Consider the following 25,598-nt stretch of genomic DNA (forward strand, 5'->3'; position numbering starts at 1 on the left):
GTTCTTTAAGACATACTGTGGACACTATTTAATTCTAATATATAACTGTAATATAAAGGTTGGGAGGAGGAGGAATATGTTACTTAGCATAATAACATGAATACAAAATACTAGAGAGATGAATGGGAATGGGAAAAGATTATATTTTCAGGAGGTTTGGAGGTTCTGAAAAAAGTTCAAAGGATATTACTCTGCCTGTAGAAATATTTCTTGAGTATTTTTGCTGAGGATTCAGTCAAGATAAATTACTTTTCCCCATAAATTATGACATATTTCTTTCTTGAGATAACTACATCCTGTAATTCTCACTAGCAGAGGTTCAATGACAAGTTGTGTTGAATTTTTTTTCCAGTTTATTAAAAATAATTTTAATTAGGAATAATTAGCAATTTTAGTTAATTGATGCTATGTTTTGCTAGCATCAAATAGTTTGACTGAATGATTTAAAAAAACTCATATCACACTTTCCTGGTTTATATTAAAAATATAAATATTTTAATATTTATATATTTTTACTCTCTCATGTCATTGTTCTAATCTTCTATTTGGAAGTTCATGGTCAATGACTTGCTCATAAACTAATCTGTTCCAAATAATTATTATGTAGGCTTAATCTATTGAAAAAAGTATGATTTGTGGATTTATTTTTTTAAAAAAATCAAAGTTATTTGCATATAAATTATATAGAATTGGCTTGTACTTATATCTCATCGACTACCTTGAAAAAATAGAATAAGGTAGTATTGTATCTTACATTTGATATTTTCAGGAGAACTCTACTCTCTGGAAGGAAACTCGATATTATTGTGTTTTGTCTTGTTTAGGCTAATGACAATTTAATACAATTAATTATCACAGAACCTGAGTTTTTAAGATGCAAATATTCAAGCCAGAAAAACAATCTATTTCAACTATTATATAGAAAAATCATTACAATACCTACACGGCTTTCAAAAGATAAGTTAGGTGTATTCAGCATCAATGTTCCATAAAAATATCTTTTTAGCATGGAGCAGAATTCAGGAGTTCATCCCACACACACTTATTTAAAAACTCATTTAAAGTTCATCAAGTCCAGTTAATTATTTAATTTTTAAATCATTGAAGCCCATAATAAATACAAAATAAAAGGTATAACTTCTTTTTAGGTGTACTTAAAAGGTAGCAGAAAAGTCTAAATTTTTTGAGTTAAATTATTTAGAATTTGACTAGGGATAAGGAACACTTATCTTCAGATGATATTAGTGGGACATAATTCTTAATTTTCTAGCTACTTTTCTCACAAACCAATTCTACAGATATTTTCTAATAATGTAGCTCTCACTGTGGGCTAAGACCAGGACATGGAATACAGCTTTGAAATCCAGCAGCAGTAAGCATATGTGACAAATTATTGACTTCATTAATTGAGTTTTACCCATGGAGCCTTTAAGATTGAAAGAAATTCTGTAAACTGATTCTTCATTTGGTCAGATAAGTTTGTAGAAGTTTGCAGTTTCTGCCAAAACTAAATTTTCTTTGTTTGTTTGGGTTACAATAATTAATTGTGATAAGTAAAAAATAGGGTTTTATTTTTTCTGTTTCATTTTTTTTCATGAGGTTGTTGCTTTCCTGTTGGATTTGTAGACCAAATATGCAAAGCAAAACTGCTACTGTTTTCAGCAAAACAGCAACATTATCATTGACTGAACTGGATGAATCCTGTTTTTAATAAATACATGAGGGGTCATGTCCTTCAATTTACTTTTGCGTATAGCCATTCAAGTTCTGGAAGTATCTGTGTTGCATTACTAAAGAAAACTGTTTCTAAGTACCCATCACACTTGAAATCAGGGGTGACTACTTTCAAAACTCCACACTGCTCTTCAGAATGTACTCATCTACCAAGCAAATCATACAATCCATATATTGTTTTTTAAATTGCTGAATACATTTGGATAAGTTTGATAATATTAATAATATGTACGTTAATAATTATAGGAAAAAAATTTGGGAATAGCTTTGCTGGTTTTGGAAATTTTTCAGAAATTATATTGTATGATGAGGTAAGAATTCTTAGAGGCCACTTTAAGAAAAGTTTTGCAATTTTTAACTAAGGTTGATCAAGGCAAGCTTCACCTAAAGTCTAGAATACAAAAATCCATTAATGTTTTGGAATTGCAACTAATATTACTATCTAGACAGAGTTGAAATACCCTGGTAATTATTACTTTAACTGTTCACATAGAGATTTTTTTCTTAGTAAAAGAACAGATTCCGTACAGACTACACAAATATCTAAGCTATTGTTCTGGAGGGACAAAAAGAAGCAAGTAGTAAACCAGTGCCCAAACCCATCATCTTAATCTGTTTCCAGTGTGCTTATAAAAATTAGGTGGATCATAAAATCAGAAAAATATTAAAAGATAAATTATATTAAAATGCAGATACTGGTTAAATACTATTAAGTCTTGACAGAAGATATTTTTAATTGGTTTATTGTTTCACCAGAAACAGGGATTAATTCTCTGCTTAGTTTCTGTAATTATAACAATATAAAATGAAAGGGTTCCTTTTTTTAGCTGAAGAAACATAAACATTTAATGCAGCTATAAATAAGTTATTGTCTTTTTAATGTATAATTTCTGAGGCTTCATAGCTTGTAACTTAATATTATATTAGGCCATCAAAACCTTTGTGAATGAGAACAAAAAATGTTGTTATTATTAAGATATTTAATAGAATCTACTTAAATTGATTCTGAGTACATAAATATTCTTAATCTTTGCAGAGATAATATCTCCTTTATATATATATTTTTATCAAAGAAGAAATCAATTTTTTGCATAGTAACAAAATATTCTGAATACACAAAAAATGTGTGTTTTAAAATTTCAGTCCTGGAGTCTTTAGACTCATAGCTGTTAGATTTTACACAGGCATGGAAAAGTAACTCTGCAGAGAAGGAGCTGGGGGTCCTGGTGGAAAGCAAATTGTCCATGACCCAGCAGTGGCCAAATGGCCAATGGTCTCCTGGGGTGCATTAGGAAGAGCATTACCAACAGGTCAAGGGAGGTGATCCTGCCCCTCTACTCAGCCCTGGTGAGGCCACATTTGCAGTGCTGTGTCCACTTCTGGACTCCTCAGTACAAGAGAGACGTGGAGCTCCTGGAGCAGGCCCAGTAGAGAGCAAGGAAGATGATCACTTATGAGGAAAGGCTGAGAGAGCTGGGCCTGTTCAGCCTCAAGAAGAGGTGACAGAGAGGACCTCATGAATGACTGTCAGTATCTGAAGGAGAGTGTCAAGAGGATACTACCCCCTTGTGTGCCAAGCTGTAGGACAAGAGGCAATGGGTAGAAACTGATGCATAGGAAGTTCCACCTGAACATGGGGAGGAACTTCTTTTAAGGTGTGGGTGACCAAGCACTGGAACAAATTGCCCAGAGAGGCTGTCGAGTCTCCTTCACTGGAGATATTCAAGAACTGTTTGGATGCAATTCTGTGCAATGTGCTGTAGGACAACTCAGCTTGAGCAGGGAGGTTGGACCAGATGACCCACTGTGGTGTCTTCCAACCTTACCCATTCCATGATTCTGTGAAATAGAAAGCAAATTTCATATTCCTTGTCCCCCTCTTCCCAAGCATATGACTTATGTAATAAGCAATATTACTGTGTGCTGAAATAGTGGGCTGAACATTTGCTGCTAATACCTGTCTTGTGCAGAAGAACGTTCACCAACCTGTGTTTTGGCATTTCTCGGGAGTCTGATGTGACTACAAAGAATCCCCTGTATTACGTCTGTCCTCGAGAAAGCAGTATCAAAAAGCTTTCAGCAGTGAGGAAAATGTAGGATAGAGAACTTCATGTGCCTACAAGACTGGTAAATAGTCTCCTGCAGTACTCTACCATTTGTTCAGGTGGTATTGGACAACAGGTGGAGCCCCTGCTGGTCTAGTGGTAAAGACGCCGCGCTATCACCGCGGAGACCCGGGTTCGATTCCCGGTCAGGGCCACTCCCGGGCAGGTGGGGCTCGTTAGCCTTAAAAAGGCAACCCACCTACGTCCTAAGGACCTCGCTGCCACCGTCCAAGCTCGCTTGGCCCCGGCAGATGAACCTTAGGATTAAAGGGTGGGCTCAGTTCCGCGCACACTGTGTCTCACCTAAAAAATCCAATGCGCAGGCTGGAAGGTGGAAAGACCTTCCCCGGATCTTCGCTCGCGAAGACTGGCCATTATATTATATTATTGGACAACAGGTAGTTTCCTGTGTGGGTTTCCATAGCTTTACAGTTGCTGATGACACTGAAGCTTCAGGACAAGCAAGATGTACTTTGACAGGCAATTTTATTAATTTACTGGTATCCAAACTTAGCTGTTAAAAGGGAAATGATGATTCCTAGTTATCTTCAGATAGCATGTCAATTTTTCCTAGAATAACTGTTCCATTATGATGTGTACTAGTAGGAGTTCATATCTGGGGGAGATGGGGCAGCACTGCAGCAAAAAGCTCTACTGTTTTTGTGTTTTCTTCTAGCTGTTTTTGCCTTTGCTTTGCTCATGAGGAACACAAGCTAATGGAACCTGTCAGTAGACAATGAGGAGGCTATGGATTGTGAGGAGCTGGGGCTGCAGGAGACAATTTCAAGTACATACACAGGCAGCAATTTTAAATCTGAGCATAATGTCTTTTATCATAAGTGTTTCTATGGGCTTCTTCCCAAGAATGAAAAGCAGGCCTGCACTATGCATGATGATCAAGAGACCATTAATGTCTTGATGTATTAGCATGGTCATATCTGACAAAGTATAAAAGAAAACGTTTGCTTCCTTTTAACATCTAAACAGAATGCTCCTAATTTAATGCAGAAGTAACCTCTTGTCCCCAGCAAGAGGTTGAATTTGCTTTTTTTTGTAATTTACATGAGTCGTACCTAAGCAAAATCCTTCAGCCATCTGCCACCAGTCAATAAATCCTTTTTTAATTTCCATTAATTCTTGTTAGAAAGATTGAAGAAATCCACCCATCTGTTTGATAGAAACGTTGTGTCCACAGGGAAAGCACATCAAGACTTTTATCACTTTTTGCTTTAAGGGTGGGGGGGGAAGATAATCTAGAGCAACTGCAGTAATGTGTGGAAATGTTCAGTGTGTGCTTTTGAGAGAATCTTTGCATATTAATTCATTCCGTGATTGAGGAACAGCATATTCTGATAGTGCTGATAGAAATTCAGTGATAATACACTAAAGTGTAAGGTCTCTTTTGCTTTTAACATAATTAATTCTACCATAGTGAGTAAACCAACTTGTTCAACAAGTCAAGGAAAAATTAGTGATAGAGAAATAGAATGGGATAAGGGAAAGAGGTGTGTGATCAGATTCTGTGAATTTGCCTTTAGAATATAAGTTCTTCTGAACAGATAACGCTTATATTTGCTGAGCATGACATAATTTTAGCACAGAACAAATAATAATCTAAATAAACTGGAGCTGATTTTAGTGTCAGATGGCAAAAGGACAATAATAGAAACTACATCTGTTTTGAGACCTGCTCTTTAAACAGCTGACCAAATATTTCTGTTCTGACAAAATATTTTTCTTTGTATTTGACAATATATACACCAAGAAATGGTTATATGACATATACCTGATAAAATTCTACTTAGAGGACTACCTTTGGCATAAAAAGTCATCATCAGTATTGTGTGATGAGAAAGAGTTTTGAAGGAAAATATTTACTATGGACTCTGTTCCAGGTCATACCATAGCAACATATATTGATGTTGAAGTTAAAGAAGACTCAAATAACTGGCTAAATATATACCCACTTGTGAATGCTAAATTGGAAAATTTTCCGCTGAGAAGGTTCTGAGTGTTCCCCAACTCTTTTGCAGAGATACACAACATAAAGTTAGTTAACGCTCAGATTGGAATTTAGATCCCTATATCTGACCCTTTGCAAGAAACTTTGTAGCAAATCAGCAAGAGTGTTTTGTTCAGCATGAATTGCAGTATATGCTTATTTTTAATGTATATCTTCAATTGGTAGACGTCAGAAATGTTTGTTACTGGTATGTGTTTTGCCTTCAGCAGTATCTGTTGATGATGTTCTGTGGTCATGCGTGGATAAAGAAGTTGGTATGTTCACCCACATCCTTCATTTTGTCTTCCTGTTCTGATTTAAAATGTTTGTTAAAAAAAATTGAATTATTTGTTGTTGGCTTTTTTTCAGTCAAATCTACTTAATCTTTAAATGTTTGTCCTTACCATTATGATTTTCTTTTTACATGTTTGATCTCTCTTTCCCCTGGGGAAAAAACAGAATAATAAATTTGTTAACCTGCCTGTGGCCTTCACAGCTCAGGAATTGCTTGGTCTATTGTTCACAACACACCTGTCACATTTTAAATTTATTCTGCTAAGGCTTTTTTTTATCTTTTTTTTTAATCCCTTAAGACTGTCAGAAAATGGGAACCTAGAAGATTATGCCCAGTTAAGATATAGATGGATTTCTCAGTTTATAGCCACAGTGTCTGCTCTCAGCACCTGAAGTATGCCTGAGATATGGCTTGTAATTAGAAGCTTCCACTGTGGAAACCAACAGGGTTTATCTGAGCCAACAAATGGGTTAAGAAGCTTTTAGCTACAGAAATGTCAGTGTTGTGCCATGATTGTCACCTAGTGCACTGGTAAGGAACATGACTTGGTGAGGAAATCTCTCATTTTGCAGTATGCTTTAGTGTCAGACCTCTCGTGTTTAAATCTTTTCCAGTTCCTTTTCTTCAAATTCCTGGTGTCCTCTGGCACCTGTTCAGTATCTGAGACTGAGCCTGCCAAGATGCCTCAGAGATATCTCTGAAGCCTGGGCACTTGTTCAGGCCCAGGAAGTCTGTCCCCACCTTCTTTAGGGTCAGATCATCTGCATTTTCAGGAGTGCAGGCTCTGAGAATAGATGATAATTCAATTTGATGACACATGCTAATTTACTTAACATGAGAATTAAGACCATTAAGGCAAAATATTCTCTTCTTAATGAGATAATTTCTCTCTTGCTTGGCATAGGATGGAGTTTGGGTACACGCCTCCTGTCTCTGGTGATACATACCATATCCAAATAATTTTTAAGCACTATTCAACAGAAATAATAATAAAAAAAAAAAAAAATTAGGTTATTCTTAAACTTGAAAGAGTCTTCCAGAAGAGGCCTCTTCATATCCACAACTATTCAGAATAAATGCAAGCACTGTGTTTGGCCTAGGTAAGAGGTTCATGTTTGGTAACTAATTTCCACCTTCAGTAGCGTCTTCTCATATTACTGATACCTTTTTCATAAAGACTTGTGATGCTATGAAGCTGACCATGTATCAGGCATTTGATCTCAAATACAGTCCTAAAATTCTTGACCATTTGTCTTGATGGATTTTTGAAGAATAACAGATCTTTTTGAAACCTCTTACAAGTCAGAAAGGGTGGAACTACCTTAAAGGCTTTCAACACGCTTAGCTGACCTACACATGTAACTAGAACACTCCTTTCTTGGAGAGCTGTATCGTGGTTTCTTGCAGTTTCTGTTTACTCACACAGCAGTGTATCCTTGCTGAATTAGCTAGGTTTAACAGCTCTTCATGAATATCCTTATTCCCAGGAAGGACTCAAAAGTTATTTTTAAGTGGTCAGGGAGTCACTAAATGTTTGAACTGACATAGTGGTAGTTCCTTAGAGTTTTAAAGAAACGTTAATTTAACAAATGGGGAGTTATTAAAGAACTGAATATCATGTGTACTTGCTTTCCATTCTTTTCCTATTTAGTCCAGTCAAGTGTTATATTATATGCAGTGTTTGCCCAAGGGATCATGTTACAATTTGTATTGTGGATATATTGGCCTGTTTATTAGAAGGCAAAAAATATTTCTTAACTCGTTGCAGTCACAAAATATAAATGCACACGTGGACTTGGCATCTCTGAGAATTCTGGTTACTGGTAATCAAATATTCTTAATATTTACTATCTATTTTAGACTTCAAAAATGTATTTTGAATATATGGGAGAGGATCTCAACTATCTCTTCTGATAACAGAGCAGGTAAAGTTAGAAGGTGAAATAAGCTTATTAATTTATAAAGGTGAAAATCTGTATCTTAATGCCGTTCATTTTATGTCCTGACAATACATCTAATGGAAGAATAATGAATTTCTGAGAAGTATGAAAGTGAGAATTTTTGGATTTCTGCTTTCTTTTAAATCAAAACAGAATTCAGAAACATCCTTATCTCAATCCAGAAAAGAAGAACATCTGTACTTGCAACTGTAGAAAAAGTAACAGAGCAATATTACTGATGACTTTTAACATCTTCATATTCATACAATTTAAGGGTGTTTTTTTTAATTTCTAAAAGACCATTTTATGTCCATTCCCCCACTTCCTCTTTACTAGATAAGGAATGTAGAAAAAAGAAGAGAAATAAGGATTCAGTTTCATTCTCAAGGTAATTTGCATAGTAAGTCTGTCTGGAAAGCCTGCACTATATTAGTTAGTTTGGAGGACAAGCAGAAAATCCAGCTTTTTCAGGGGGCAACTGGAACTGTCTCATAAAAAAAATTACTCTTGCAAAGCAAGTCTATGTAATCCTTTAATCCCACTCTTTTCTCAGGGTAGGAGTGGTAATAGTAATAATAATAATAACAACAAAAATAATGTACCTTGCCTCTATTACATGAATGTTGTGGTATCCCTTGTTTGTAAATGATAAAATTCAATTTCTGAGTTAGGTAACAGAAAATATCTTTTTCAAAATATAATTTTTTTATCTTAGTGTTGTTTGATATAAGAAGCTAAAATGGAGGGAATTTTATCTAAATCAAATCTATACCTGTTATTTCAAGCAACCAACTCAAGATGAAATTTATATAAAATTTGTTTGTAGTTCTTAAAATGAGTTTTCAGAATTAATTATTTTCTAGTTTAAAAAAAAAATATTATAATTGTTGTTTATAACCATAGCCACAATTATTTCTATGCAACTGCTAGTATTTTATTGTAGTATCCCATTGTAGTATCCCACTGTATTCCTGCTTTTTTGTAAAAAATAAAATATAATAGCAGCCAAAGCCAAAATTGTTCTGTTATGGATGTAGATATCTTAAGCAGTATTATGCAGAAACAATTTTCCTGTTCTTAATTGGGTAATTAACACCTTTCAAAAGATTAAATGCTTTGAACAAATACTTATCTGCTACCTTATTCACAATTCAACTTAGCTATTGCTTTATTATTTTTAATACACATAAATATACCTATTTCTATAAATGCTCTGTTTGACATAATTTCCCAGCATCATATTTTCTATGGAATTGTAACAGAGAGTGACACTGCATGTCAGGGGGTGAGTTTTAATGGCATTTAATGTTTAATGTGTCTACTCTTATTTGTTAACTTGTTTGACATTTGCACCTGTTGTTTAGCACTCTGAAAATTGAAACAAAATGAGTTTTCACAATACATTGTTGTGTGGAGTTTCTATGTTGTCCATACTTCTCATCTTCCATTACTCTTCTGCTGCTGTAGTTCTGTTAACCAGCACTTCTGCAGGTGTCCTTTAACATGGGTAACTGGAGAACTGCATCTGAAACTGGAACTGATTTTATTCTAAAACAATACATCGTATCTCATGATAATTTTTCCATTATGTTAACAAAGAATTTGAATATAATTATTGCTTCAATAATTTTGAAGAAAAATGGCCTTTTTTTTACCTAAATTATGTTAGAGATTTATTAGTTATATTAAGTGCTACTATTAAACATCCACACTTTTTTGTTTTCTTAAGATATATCATTTTCTTTCATAGTTAAGGGTCTCTTTAGTCTGCAGATATTAGTTTAATTCAGTCACTGAAAGATTCTCTGCTCTTGTTGTACTTTTGGCATTTGCACCAGGTAAAACCTCTAGGAGGGAGAACGTCTCCTTCTCCATAGGCCAGCTGAGCCTGTATGGCTTAAAGACATGACACAAGCATAACAAAATATTATGGTAGGACAGACCATTTTAATATGGTTTGAGATTGGAATTCTTCTAAAGAGAAATACCCGAAAAAGCAGCCTATAATGTTGCCCTTTTCTCGTTCAGTATTTGTTTATAGAGACTGTAAGCCTATTTACTTTAAAGTCAAACTTTGGAAGGAGGAGAACAAAAAAGGTAGACATGGATGTAATTCTTCTATAAATAGACAAGAATTGCATCTGTTTTGCAGATTCCATATTTTTAAATCTTGGACAGCCTCCCTTCATTTATCTGTGAACAGGAGATTTATAGAATGAGAACTATCAGTTTACAGGGTATGTTGTGAGGGGATAGATGCACCCAAAATTGCTCTGTAGCCCATATAAGTTGACAGGTTGAAAGTCCATCTTTTAAAGTCTTAGATGTTATCTTGTTATCACTGTAAGTTTATATAGATAAACCAGATCCCCTATTTCAGGGTCTTTATATAAAATATAGTAACTATAAGTATACCTGTTCAGGAAGCAATACATATGTTACGTACTACAAAGACAAATTTCCACAGTCTCTTAGGACTCTCCTCAGTGATCCCTAAAATGTTCTCAAGAGAAACCATTAACTAGGCAACACAATTAAATAAATTTTAGTATTATCATGGAAATATTTTATTTGATTGAAACTTTCCATTATAATGCATCTCTGGAATATGTTTTTAACACCTAATAATGGTAACAAGAGTTTTTATATGGTATTTTCATCCATAAATTGTCTTTCAAATCATCTTTTGTCCCTTAGTAAAAACATAACTGGATTTTTTAAATATATTGATTTTTATCCTAAAGAAAGGTGAAAATAAAACAAAAAGTACTGTTCAAGGAAAGACATGCTACAGAATCATTAAAACTATTTAAACTCTAATTTCACTACACATTTACTTTGAAAGTTACCTCTATTTAGGGTATACAATGCCTGATATCAGAATTCATAAGCAAAATTAAGTTAATGCTGAACTAACATATTTAAATGTTTTCTCTTTGGTTCAGATGCAAAAGTTGGCCTGCAGATACCTTTCTCTTGACATGTTAATTGTAATGGTTGACACATATGTGATACTCTTCATTTAGACAACGTGGTATGTCTGAGACTTCTCTTGAGTTATGGTTAGAATACAGCCACCATTGGGCTTGGGAGGTAACTGCATTAACTAGTAACAAAACCTTATCCAACAGTCACAGAGAGAAAGCAAAAAAGTTATAAGAAACTGAAATTAGAATTAGGACAAATTTAAAAAAAAAAAAAGCAATCCCCTTCATTCTACTCTAATCAAGTATTATATCATAACATTTTTGGCAAAAAAATAAAGCCACTGAGTGTAGCATTATATGACACCAAATTTCAGCAACTTTAGGGCCTAAATTTCCAATTTCTTTTTTTTTTATATAAAAAAATATAAATGTTAAAAATTGAATATGTATTTTCAGTTGTTGCCTTTGTACATCTGGATGGTGTCTCTATATGTATGTGTGCATATACTTCTGTGTAGAATTTCTGTGCTCTTTATATATCTCATTTTTAAGCTTGCTACGTTTCAAAAAGTCCATTTCTATTTAATTCTTGCTGGACTTACAAATTGTGATAGGTTAGAAAGGTTAGACAGTGAGATAGCAAGCTGGGAATTTAGATTTTGGGCTTTAGCTCTATATACAATTATAAAATGCTGATGTTTCAGATAAATTTGAGCTTTACTTGCTCTGTTATTTTTTTGTTTTGTTTGGTTGGTTTTTATTTTGGTGTGGGTTTTTTTGTTTTTTTTTTGTTTTTGTCATTGCAGACACAACTTTGTGAGGGGAAGAAAAGGGGCAGGTACTGATCTCTTCTGTGTAGTGACCAGTGACAGAACCCAAGGGAAGTGCCTGAAGTTGTGTCAGGGGAGATTTAAGTTGGATATTAGAAGAGGTTCTTCACCCAGAGGGTGGTTGGGCACTGGAACAGGCTCCCCAGGGAAGTGGTCACAGCACCAAGCCTGGCAGAGTTCAAGAAGCATTTGGACAATGCTCTCAGGCATATGGTGTGATTCTTGGGGATGGTCCTATGCAGGGCTAAGGGTTGGACTTGAATACCATAGCTGGTATATAAAATAGAAATGAAGCTATCTTATTAAAGCCTTAATTGCACTTTGTAAATAAGGAATAATGCTGTCCTTTCCTCAAATACTGTCAGTTAAAATGCTCTTAATCATTCTGATTTTTCAGAAAAAAAAAATCATAAGATCATAAGACAGAAGTAATAACTATCGGGAGACAAGACACATATAAACAGTTTTCCAGTGCTTAAACAATGAATAGATCAGATAAAATATTCAGATTTTCCTTACAGAAATACGACTTAGGTTAAATAACAGTAGAAGCTGAATAAATTTACATGAAGAACATAGAAAAATAGGTAATACTATTTCAATTTTTTTTTTTTTCAGGACTAGTTAGAGCAAACATTATATGAAGTGATAAAGAGTAAATCAAAAAAGTAACTATAAAATGAAGCAAAATACCAAAATCAGCATTTGGGGAGGTGGGGTATGTTGGACTTCTAATTTTTAGTGAGGAGTAGTTGTCATACCAGAGATCTCTTGACAGAATATAACAGGTCATATAAACCTTCACCTTCAAGATGACATTTGAAAGGAATAACAGGTTGAAGATAATGAGCAAAACATAATTTTCCACAGCTGAGAAAACACTGAATGTTCAGGTCGTGTGAACTGCATGTTAGCATCATAAACACCATAAGCAGTGCTAGTCTGCAACTGACAAATGCAAGACTCTTCTACAAGACTGAGCCTGTCCTGAAAACTTATAAATCCACACTGCTTTTAATCAATTATATCACTTCTCAGAATTTCTTGATGTTTTGGGTGCTTGCTTCAGGATATTATACCATGAAAAAGAAGAGATGAAAATAGGTATGTTTAACAAAAAAAAATTTTTATTTTCTTGTATCCAGATCAAGCTTTCAGATCAGTTTTTCTCTTTGTTTCATACAACTTGAAAAAACCACTTCCATTTCTTAAGTAAACATTAATGTATAGCATTAATAAAATAATCTGGGCTTGTCCTTTTTGAAAGAAAAATTAGGAGACAAAAAGAGAAAAGCACTGTGTCCCAAAGGAAGGCATTACTAAAAATGAAGGCTGAGACAGAAGTTTAATGCAGCACTTTATTTTCCACTCTAGTAGAGTTAACCCATCCATTGCTGTTAGTCTTCCTCCCACAGGGCTTAAACAATTTTTGACTTGAAGTATCTAAAGTGATACTCTGAAAACTATGAAATGCTATAGGCTCACATTAAAAAAAGAAAAAAAAAAAGAAAATATGAAAAAGTATTCCAAACAATCAGGGAAACACTTAGGGGATGTAAGCTTAGCCAGAAAATCTATACAGAATTCTGCTTTTACTTCTTGGGAAGCATATATCAGCAGGCTCTCTTATTAAAAACAAATAAACAAAAAGTTACTGAAAGAGATGAAATATTAAGTCACTATTTCCCCATTTCTAAGGGCTTCCAAGAGATGCAGAGTATTAAGAGCTTTATGAAGATGAGGTCTCAAGACTGGGTTAAGCCTAACTAAAACAGTACCACAGTTAAAAAAAAAAGACATTCTGTTGCTCCATTTCTATTTCTTCTCCACCATCACCTATTTCCACTACTTCCTTTGTTTCACCTTTAGCACAGTTGGGTTCTAGTGCTAATTACAGAAGTTTTTACATTCAGCCTTTTGCTATAGGAAAAATAGAACTAATTTTATGCGTGTATATATATGGAACCAAACATCTATTATTGTTAATCGAATTAAAATTTTAAGTCTATTAGCCCATTTATTTCATTAATTCAGAAAAGCCTTAATTACACAGATAAAATTTCTTTTAAAAGCCTTACCAGTATTCTCTTGAAATATTTGTCTTATGCTTACACTTGCACTTTTTCTCTGGGTGCTAAGGTTTCAGTCCTTTCCTCAGGAAGAGGAGGAACATGAAGATATGGTGAGACGTTCTTTCTATTCAGTCTCGGCCTGTCCGTGGCTTAGTTTTATATGTTTCACTATCAGAACCTGCTTGGGGAATAGTGTTAAGTAGAAAAGTGGACAAATCAACCCTCAGTGGAAATGCAAGGCTACTATTTGATAAAAATAAATTACCCATTTATGGTTTTGAGAGAGCTCAAACAGAATAGGCAATAGTCATTTGACTACTTGGCAACTTTTGAAACCGATAAAATCAGCTCAGTCCAAGGCAAGACCAGGCAAGTCTTGAGACTGCCTGCACTGTCAGGTCAATACAAAGGGGTTTGTGGTTTGTTCATTTGTTTGTTTTTAAACCAGGAAGAAAGGGGAAAAAAAAGAGGGGAAAAAAATCCTACAAGGCTATTCATCTTTTGAGGAATGAATACAGTATAAGTTAAAGCAATTCAGAGAAATATGAGCTGTTGTGGACCAAGGTCAGGAAGTGTATGTGATGAAACTTGATTTTAGCCAGCCTAGGGAAGATACAATAGCGTTTTCCATGTTGAGCATCATAATTCTGTATTTGTTCCCTGCTTTCTCCATCCTTACCACATATAAGAATATGATGGTTTGGCAATAAAAGGAGAAAAGCAAGATTTATAAATTGAAACTCAAGTAAAGGAGTATGCAATTTACCTTTGAATCCTCACCAGAATGTAATCTAGCCACACTTGCCTGGGACCAGCATAAGTATCTGATCAGGTTGATAATTCTTAACAATTTCATGCATCACTTGCAGGTTTAGTCTTTCTCTACCTTATGTTCTATAGGCTTGAAATTGTATTTTGAGGTTCAAAAAATTTTTGAAAATGATCTGTCATACACATTGACAGTTATAACTTAAAAAGATTTTATTTTTTTTCTTAGGTACTCTGAATGTGTAAAGCTGAGAAGCTGCATGGCCAAAATTTGCAGCCCTGAACTCTCATGTTTTTAAGAAAATGGTGGAAAATTCTCACTTATTATCTAAAACATAGCTGCAACAGGGAAAAGTTTTGATGTTAATCCCTGTTTATCTTGTTTGAGTGTTAAACTTTCCTCTCCACCTGCCTGAAGCTCTGGACCAAAGGTCAAAAGTTATGTTTATGGAGAGATGACATTGTTTCTCTTCAAGTGTGGTTCCAGAACTTCAGTGGAGACCAGAGAAAAAGGGTCAAAACTTGAGCTCCAGATTTGGAAAATGAGAGTTTTATATTAGAAAATAGGATATTGTGAAATGATATCTGAACCTAAAGTTTCTTTCAAAAGCAATTTTGGTGGTCTAAAATGTATCTTTATTTGTTAGGGCTACAAGTAAGATTACAACTTCTATGATTCATCCATAGATAGATCTTGAAAAATAGCTGAATGGATGAAGACCTTCAAGTTGTCTCTAGTGTTACATTTGAAATTGAATTGATATCAGATCGCCCCTGTAGTTATTTCTTCATCCTGTGTATGGAGGTATATGTACATATCTGTATTAGTTTATACATGTGTGTATGTATAGATATGTACACTATCTGTGATTAATTTCTCAGTTTTGCTCCATGATATATAATTTTGCAGTGAATCATTTTGGCTAGTTAGATTATTCTGAATTTGTTCAGTGCATGTGGAAAGGTTAAAAGTAGGCTTGTTGCTTATGAGGTCTGTTCCATTTCCAAAAAGCTTATTTATGTATATATCAGTTGTGGATTACTTAAAGCTATTCATATGTGTTACAGTCAACTGAAAACTAGCTGCCATTTCTGGTAGATTGAAATATATTTAAAAGAAAAATGGCTGTTTGGAAACCATTTCTGCTATACACATAAAACTTAGCTCAAAATTATAAATATCTCAGAATCCAGTTGTATTTCAGCAACTGATGACTTCTATGGAGATAGACACACCATGAATATAAATGATTCAATAGCTCTCTGACATAAGAGTTGTTCCTGCTATGTAAATGGGGATGCTCAGGAAAAGAAAGGTTAAAGTGCCTGTACTAACTATGAATGTGGTGAAAGAACTGAGAACACATTTACTGTGATTGTTAAATGATATGTTAATTCTTTTCTTCTATGCATTGTTATGAAAACTACAAAATACAAGAATCTGATGTCTGACTTTGGACTTATGGAGTGTTCCCTAAACTATTATTTTAGCTGATTCTTTAATGTTTTTCTACGAATGTGTATACTTATTTGCCATGTTTTCATAAACAACTAGTTAGTTTGGATATATCTCTTTCTCTTGCAAATTAAATAAGGCTTTAGTTGTCAACCAGAATTTTTTCCTGTTATGGGTAGATAACATCTACTCAATACTGTCTAGAAGGACAATAGCACACAAAACCTAACTTACAGCTGTTTCCTAGGTAACAGGGATACATCTACAAAACTGTTGTACTGAATGGAAGGAAACAGCAAATGTTTCCACTTTTCTACTTTTTTTGCCCTAGGAAAATCACTGCTTCAGAAGTTGCAAGATATGAGAGAATTACAGTTAGATTCCAGTGTGTTTGTTTTGTCACTTTTAGGTTCGTGCACACCTTCTATGATTGCACAGACAATGTCAGAAAACTTGTGAAATAAATCATAGTAGAGGTTTTTTACTTAGTTTCTTTTTTTGTTTTTTTTGTTTTTTTTGACAAAAAGTACTGTGTAGTAGAATTGGTCCTTTCCATGAATGAAACAAACAGAAAAGCAATTTTTTTGTTTTCTTGTTCTATTATTGGTTTTTAGTAGTTTTTCAGAAATTATCTATTGTTTTTTATAGGAAACCTAGTTCAAAAATGGAAGAAAAAAAGTACTAGAAAACTGAATTAAGTTAGTAAATTATGCACAATGTGTTGGTTACTCTTTCATGCATGTGATTATATAGAATTTAGTAGGTCTTTTTGGAAGTAATATAACTGTAGTATATTCCCAGTTGTTTCTTTCTCAATTATGTTAAGCATAAATTACTTTTCCTCACTATAAAGGTTGATGTACTTAATCCCCATTTGCCATTTTTGTGTCATTGAGACAACTATTTCACAACTAATGCTTACTAAATTAGAACATAAATAAAGCAACTGAGTTTTTCTCTGTGCTGGTACTCCAGCCTGGGGGAGATCTCCTGTAAAGAGAGCCTCATTCTTGTTTAAACATCTGCTTCACATTTACTCAAATATCGCAGTAAAAGGCAGTCATGACAATGAGATAAGTGGGTGATTTGTTAACAAAACTGCATTGTGTTGACTAGGAGTGTCTCATTGTTTCCTTGCAATCCCTTTATCTGTCAGCAGCATCCATTGATCATGTTTGTCCTTACATTCAGAACACTGGTGTAAAGACTACTTTCAATTATGTATGAAATAAAAGTGTTTTAATGTAGAATAGCTATGGAAACCTGATATACCACAACTGTGATTAGCTTAAATCATAAACTAAAGGTATATCTCTCACCAGCCTAAAGCATATTGTTAGAATGCATGGTAATATCTGAAAGATGGGTGGTAGATCAAAATATAAAAAATATAGTAATTCTGTTGCAACAGGTTACTTTGCTGAAATACATAATGAAAACTAAAGTTGTAATAGGAAAAAAATAATGGATATAGATATTGTGGCAGAATTGTTATACTCTGTTCATGCTCTTTGAGGAGTGTAAGTTACCTGCACTTATGTAAGTATATATACTAGAAGTAATAGTGCTTTTCTCTATATTCTCTCTTTTTTATTTGCTTCAATTTAAAACAAAATCTTCTCACCATTTTTTTAAACAACTCGTGTTTGCAAGTGATGTCTATTTTTACTTATATACTTATAATAGCTAAGCATATCACCTAGCTTTTATAGCAAACATTAAATTTGGATATTCTCCATCAGTATGATAAGGTAGGGGAACAGGAAAGGTAACTAATCATTCCTTGTGTGCAGCATGTACCCTGTGTCTACCCAGACCCCTGAACATCTATGCTTCTCCAAAGATTTATCATATAGATAACTTTTACACTGTGTTGGAAGGAAAAATATTTCAGGTTATTTTTGTAAGTTATTATTTTTTCCACCTCAGCTTATCAAGGTATTTTCATCATAAGGACTCTCTTTCAAAGAAGTTAGTGAAGCACTGAGAGAATCACACTTAGGCTCTAGTGGACATGAACCCTCCATACTAGAAGTCAGTGATTAATGTTTCAGCATCTATAAAAAAAAGCTACATTTTACATAATTAATTATAATCTTTCCTTAATTCTATTTTCATTAGTAGTAGAGACATGAATATTGTCTGTTAGTAATCATACAGTATATTGCTAAGTTTAAACTACTTTGTGGGATAAAAATATTTCCAAAGGACATAACAGGAACAGGAAAAATAAAAATGAAAAGTTATCTTAGGGTAGAACACCTGTGACAGATTATAGCAACTTCTTCTTGGGAAATTGCATTTTTTTCACTGATGAGGTAATATAAACCTTATATACACTAAAGCAGCGTAATTTAAGATATTTTGTTGACACAGCTTTACTAGGTTGAGTGTGTGAGAACCAAACACTTAACAGCCTTCTGTTCTTAAGTTATGAATGAAGTTTTTCTACAAGAAGTACTTTAACTTGTGGCAATAGCAATCTCTCAGATCATATTGTATTAGACAGTACTTATGTTTTATATTAAAAAAATTGGTACAAATATTCTTCCCTTCTGGAAATATGTAAAAATAGTCGATAAACATGTAATATATAACTATGTGCTCTTATAGGACTGTTTACAGAAGTTTGTGCTGCACAATGAGAAATGTACAAAAAAGGAAATGCTGTAGAAAAAATGTTGTCTGTATCCTTTCTTGTCTGTCTGAACAGGCATTGTGAGAGAATACATTAGTTCATTCTTCCTTAAACTCGAGATCTAAAGTGAATGACTAAAGTGTATCAAAATGTCTTTACTGGATTGTGATCAAAATTAATTTTTTTCCATTATCTCTGCTTTTGAGATAAAAGTAGCAAAAACAACTAGTTATTACAGTGCTTTTCGTGGTCATGTGATATAGGCATTCTAATTTTTTTCTCTATGTTTACATCGTTTGTTAAATCACTCATGGAAATATTTGTTCAATTCATGTAGTAGTTGTCCAGAATAAATAAATAAGTAAACAAATAACTAATCTTCAGTATTCTAATGAACATTAGCACGATTGTTACCTTTGAAGAGATGAGAACCTCTTTTCAATTCTTGACAAGAGACATTGTCCTGTGCCTCAAGAAAAAAAAAAATTCACTGTGAATATTTTTTTCATTTTCTATTTCTTTTCTGAACTCAGGCATGTAGCATCTCATCAGTGCTGTTGTGACAAATCCATGATTAATAGATATTATCAAGGAATAAACTGCTTTATTTATGTTGTGTATCTCTAAGGTACAAATAGCTCCTTGCAGAATGAGATTGTTTGAACAAGAATGATTTACAGGGGTTAAAATCTGAATGTGGTAACTAGGTCTGAGCACTATACTGTCTAATAGGATCTGTCTTGTCTTCCCCATCACCCCCATCCCTACCAGGACCACAGGTAAAATGGTCTTAGCCATCAGCTGCAGCAGAGTAAAGCCAAACTGTCTCTCTGAGGATAGCACAGCCAGAAAAGTTATTTAGGGGAGACAAAGATGATACTTGTTTTCTGGCCCAGTCTTTTGGAGTTCACCCAAATGAATTAGAGTATGTTAAAGTTAAGTGCTCTTTTCCCTCCCCACCACCTGGAGCCTGCATCCATTCAGATGGAAAGGTTTGCTCACTGCAGCTTCAGAATGCCTGAGGAATAAACATGTTTCCCTACTGAGTATTTATGCATTAGACCCCTGAAAAGCAGTCACATAGAACTGAACTCTTACAAATTGTATGGCCTCAGTCTCCATGGCTCTGTCAGGTGAGGACAAATATGCAAATACTGTGTGTAGCTTAGTCTGTCAATTAAAAACAACCTGTTTTTTTTTTTTTTATTTCTGTTACTTAGATAGCTATGTAACAGTGGTGGCTTTTAGAAGAAACAAACAAACAAAAGGTTGGAGTGTTGTTGATTCTGAAAAACATTTCGTCTGCTTCCTTGATTCAATTTCTGTCATAAATCCTTCTGTCTCTCAGTCTCACTAGGATAGTGAGAAGCAGTTGGGAATTTTTTCTCTCTCTGCTTTATGAAATGGTTATGGAGGTGTTCATGTGGTGCAGTCACCATAATATACACACCATTGAATGTACTAAAATAATAAACTTCGGTCTCATAAATGTAAGTATGATGTTTCATAAATAGGATCCACTTGCAAAACAAAACAACTGCCTAAGCAGTTTTGGTGAGGTAAATAGTTGTTTCTCATTAATACTTTTATCTTCAGCATAGTATCTAAAAAGAAGAACACAAAATAGCTTTCTTTGCTAATCAGCGTATTGCTCTAGCCTTGACTTCACTACTTGAAGCAGTAGGTAACTGTAATTTGCAACAAATGCATGGTATTTTGCTGGTACATATTTGCATATCTCATCTTATAAAACTGCTTGAAATCCTAAGGTTATCTTAATAAAAAAAAACAAACCAAGAACTTCTAAACCGCTTCTCTATTCAATTTAAAATATGCAGCAACTGATCTAAGAGAACTAGGCATGCACTATTTTATGCTTCAGTTTAGAATAAGCACTGACTGTAATTACTATATGTAGGATGCTTGCTGTAGCAATTTCCACTTTATAGAAGACTTGATAATGAAAAGAATAAACCAGATCTTGTCAAAGATATCCTTTCTCTTTCTCTGGCAATACCACTTTTCTTGTTCAAATAAGTTTGGTATGTCCAGTAAATGAAAAGGTAGAGTTAGCTTATAAGCATTCAAGCATAACTTCTGCTTTCTGAAGTCAAATATTATAATGAAATATATAGCGTTTCATTTTCTATCATATTTGCATGTTTTCCTGTACATGTTACATTTCTACTGTTATACAAAATGCTTTATCAAAGGTAACACTTCAGATGCACCTTTCCAGAATGGTCTAAATGAAAAAAATACAGGCTTTTAAACTGATAAAACTTTCCTTAGTTTCTATGCACAGAAAATTTTGTCTAAGAAAGTATCTAAAACTGCAATAAATTTTTTTACCTTTATCTGAAGACCAGACAAGGAAATGGTATGGATCAGACAACTACAGACTTAATTCCTTATCTCTTAAAGCAACCCTGTTGGTATTGTTATAAGAAGTTAATAGCCTTTGCTTTTTCAAATTTTTTATTTATCTTTAAACTTTTAATAGAAAATCAAATTCAAAATAGTCTTGTTTTTGTGTATTTTCTTTTCAGGGGATAAATGTAAGCCTACTGAATACATTGAAGTGAAAAATATGTTGCTGGATCTACAAAATCAGAGATACATTACCCAATCAAAAGATAAAACCATTGATGAGAAAATGGCTTTAAAGAAACTTCTTGTAGATCAAATGTTCAATTATTTTGATTCAGACAAGAATGGACTTGTGGACACTAATGAGTTATCTCAGGTAAGATTCAGATTTTATTTCCATTAGCATGGTAGCTATTCAGTTGTCTTCGTCAGGACATACACACATGGAATATTATGTTTTAGGATGCTTTACTTTAGAAAATGTTTGTGAGTCTCTGAAGTGGAAAACTTCGTTTGAGAATTATTCAGAAATTCTGCAGTGATTACTTGGAAATTTTAATATAATGCTTTGGAATATAGTGGAGTGGGTTAGAACACTCTAGGTTGTTGTGACCATGAGCTGTTTTATTACCTGCAGCATGCTATCATAAAGCCCAAGAGTATACCTGTATTGTAGAAGTTGAAAACAATTAAAATGATGTGGTAAATCACTTCTTTAATACTAAAATATTATTGCTTCATCTAAGTTAGGGCTAGAGAGGTACAGAAGTAGTCTCGCAAAGTTCATGGCAGTCTTTGAACAGTAAACTTTAACTAATACAGATCTAAACCAATAATTGCTGCTCTGTTAGGCATAACAGCACTGGCTTTAATCAACCTAAAAGGGATAATTCTGTCAAAGAGTGTTGTTAGGGCAAATGTACTTTGATTTACTAGAGGTCTATGTTTGAGGAACATAATAATGGCTAAACTATACTAATGGGTCTAATACTAGGCAACCAATTAAAAATTTATGAAATGCAAGATTTTTTCAAATGTGACTGTTAATCATTGTGCAGTGTTTTATGTGGAGTGGCAGTGTTAAGAAATATTTACAAGTGAATATATAATGCCTAATGTGTAAGGCTGGAGTTATCATTTCCATTCAGATAACTTTTAAAATTTTAGTGGGAATTTCCAGGACCAGAGGCTAGCTGCAAATATAGGTATCCTATCAACTACCAATAAATTACCTGTTTCAAAAAAACTAATTTAAAAATATTATTTTTCTGTACTTTTATAAGATTTGATTTTCCTGCTGCTTTTTAGACTCTTTCAGAACCTCAGCTTTAAAGGGAAATTGGTGCCTGTATATGAATTTATAATAGCAACTGTAAAGTAGTGCTTTTTCACAAGTATGGAAACAGGTCAAATGGCCTTAAAATCCAAGCGTGGTGCTATGTGGTATTACTATAATTCACTGCAGAAACATGAAATTATTCGATTGAAAGATTAATGTAAAAGAAAATCATTGTTAGTACCACTTAGTTTGTTATTTTATGTTTTGACAAGAGACACAATAATTAACCCCATGAGGGACCAACACTGGAGCATCGTGTTCCCTGTGTGAACTGCTACACGCTGTAGCAGTTCATGAAGAACCACATACCATGGCAAGGACTCACGTTGGAGCAGTTCATGAAGGACTGTCTCCTGTGGGAGGGGAAGAGTGTGAAAAGTTCTCCCTCTGAGGAGGAAAGAGTGGCAAAGACAATATGGGATGAAATGACTGCAGCTCCCATTCCCCATCTCCTGGCACTACAGGGGAAGGAGAAGGTAGAGAATATAATGAATAAAGTTGAGCCAAGGAAGAAGGGAGGGATGAGGGAGAAGTGTTTTAATATTTGGGTTCATTTCTCATTTATTCTACTCTGCTCTTGGTAATGAATTCAATTATTTGTGCCCAGGTTGAGTCTGCTTAGCCCATGTTGGTAATTGCTGAGTGATTTCTCCCTGACTTTATCTTGGCCCATAAGCCTTTCATTATATTTTTTCTTCCCTGTCCAGCTGAGGTGGGGAGTGACAGAGAGGCTTTGGTGGGTCAACCATCCACAGGCAGACATTACTGTACTCCTGAAAATGTTCTCAGGATTAAGAGACTTCCTCTCAGTTGTGCACACAATACAGTCAAAATTTTAAAATCTGCAGAGTTGTCATAAGTGATGGTGCCTGTCTACATTTTAGAGGTAATCATATTAAGAGGATATGAAAAGCAACATATTTGTTGCAGAAAACAAGGACTCCTGGAGTTAATTTATGTTCACATAAATAGTGGACTTCAGTTTTTAGTGCATCTTACATTTTACATCTTGTCAATCTTCTTGTGAAATCAGGCTCTTGGATTGCATTTATTATCTCATAGGTGCCCATATAGTCATCCTACCTAATGGAAAATTGAAATGAATCATTTAGAGATTGGAAATGGTGACAGCAAGACTCCAATTTTTATTGATGTATTTTGGATCTGAAGTCATAAGGTTCTTCAATTTGCATCTTGATGCAAGAGAAATGGATATTCCTGTGTAGAAAAAGCAAGAGTATTGTTTTTATTAAAAAAACTATTTCAAGTAGTGAGAAAGTTTTTTGTCTGGGTTTTGTGTAGGTTTGGCTTTTGTTTGTTTGTTTTTACTCCAAGTATTATAGCAGTAAATTAAAAATTGGCAGACTTTTTTTTCTTCTATTTGAACAATTCTAGTGCCTGGATATAATATTTTTCATGTCTTTGTGGACTAATACAGAATTGCAGTTATAAGTAATTTTAACTCTGTTACACAGTGTAAATGTAATAGAAAAATGGTGGGATTATGTAGCTCCACTCAGGCTGCATTAACAGGGTTTTTCTCATATAAATGCTTCTCTGCCTTAGTGCTTTCATTGCTGAGCCTAACTCTTTTAATGTTTTAGTTTCCAAACCCTATGTTGGCAAGTGAGATGTGGCTTGATTTTAAAAGGACTTACTGATAAAGTTAACCTTTTAGACCACTGTTTTGAGCAGTAGATACTAATCAGAAAAGTACAGGCTGTGAAATAGGCAGGATTTTCATCATCTTCATCACCTCTGGTCAACATATCTGCAAGTTTTCTAGTATAGTGAGGTGGTTCCTTGAAGTGTTTGTTTTGCTTTTAAAGTACTTTGAAACAATCCAAATGAATCCAAAATAATAGAAGATAATTGAATCATCCTGTTAGCTATGAATATTCAGTTGTTAACAGACTCATTTGTTTATCTATTTTATCTTATGCAAAACCAAACAGGAATTTAATAAAAAGTTGTAAGTGAAATACCAGTATTTCTATCATTGTAGACTACTTGATTACTCTATATTGTTTTTGTTGTATAGAAGAGAAAAAACAACAGAAGTGTTATGAGTAGGCATGGGAATAAAATGTATTTTTTCAGTGATGGATGTCGTTATTCCTGTATGGTGGAATTGCCTTTTTATAAACAGTAAGCCTTTTCTGGTTCCCTTCAGGGAAAGATGCATAAGCTCTGAGAGTGCTTCATCTTGCTCAACAGTGAAATTCAAGTTCCTTCTGTGTGTGAAGGGAAATAATCTATACTTGATTAGATTTAGAGCAGCTTTTCTTCTATTTATGTCTTACACTACTGAACTAAGAAAGTAAAATTTTATAGAAAAGGGAAGTGACAAGCCTGAGAGCAAGTTGAATATGTAATAATAATAAATTTTCCTCTTCCTTTCCTTCTTTTTGATGATCTGATTTTTAGATTCAAAGAAATAATTTAACATCCTTATTTCTGAACTAGTATTTGTAATTTTAAATATCTGATATATTTCTTTTATTTACCAGGTTAATATAGGCTAAATGAAAATACATTACCTTTTCATAAAAACTCATCCTCACTTCTGCATTTTATTTGAGTTTTCTCAGTGTCATTTAATTCCAGTGAGTGAGACCAAACAAAACCAATTAAGAAACAGGGAAAAGAACCCCTCACTCTCAGGAGATTTACTAAGTTTGTAATTGTTTCAAGGAAAGATAAGAGCAAGTTACAGGAACTACTGCAAGATTAAGTATGTCATTTTCCTATACCAGTTCAATATGCTTCTGTTGCAGGTGACATCAAAAATTCAGACTTCTCATAAAATTTAATGAACCTTTGAGTAGTGTTATGGATCCATGTGTGTTTGTAGATAATTACACAGGATTGGTGTGTGTGTGTTTGTGTGTATATGGATATAAATCATCTTTACATAAAGCATTAATTCAAAAGTTCCAATAAAAAATGTACTAAAAAAGAAACAAATTTTAAGTAGGACATTAAATACTGTTGTCTTTATGGCTGTGTGTAGATATGTGCAAAATTCCTGTAAATCTCAGGAATACATCATACCTGAGAAGTACACTCTCTGTAGAAGAGTAGAGCTGTATCTATAAATTACTTAGTTTGCGTACAGTAAC

General features: G+C 33.9%; 1 protein-coding gene across 2 annotated transcripts in view; it reads left to right on the top strand.

The window, feature by feature from the left end:
• The window catches only part of FSTL5 (follistatin like 5), a 281,074-nt gene that overhangs the window by 126,881 nt on the left and 128,595 nt on the right, over window positions 1-25,598 (top strand). For both annotated transcript variants that reach the window (XM_050338164.1, XM_050338163.1), the window contains one exon: window positions 21,317-21,513. In XM_050338164.1, coding sequence (XP_050194121.1) covers window positions 21,317-21,513 — 197 coding nt within the window. The remainder of the gene's footprint in view (window positions 1-21,316; window positions 21,514-25,598) is intronic.

The sequence above is a fragment of the Myiozetetes cayanensis genome, unplaced genomic scaffold (genome assembly GCF_022539395.1).
Source record: "Myiozetetes cayanensis isolate MyiCay16 unplaced genomic scaffold, myiCay2020 scf7, whole genome shotgun sequence".
Taxonomy (NCBI): domain Eukaryota; kingdom Metazoa; phylum Chordata; class Aves; order Passeriformes; family Tyrannidae; genus Myiozetetes; species Myiozetetes cayanensis.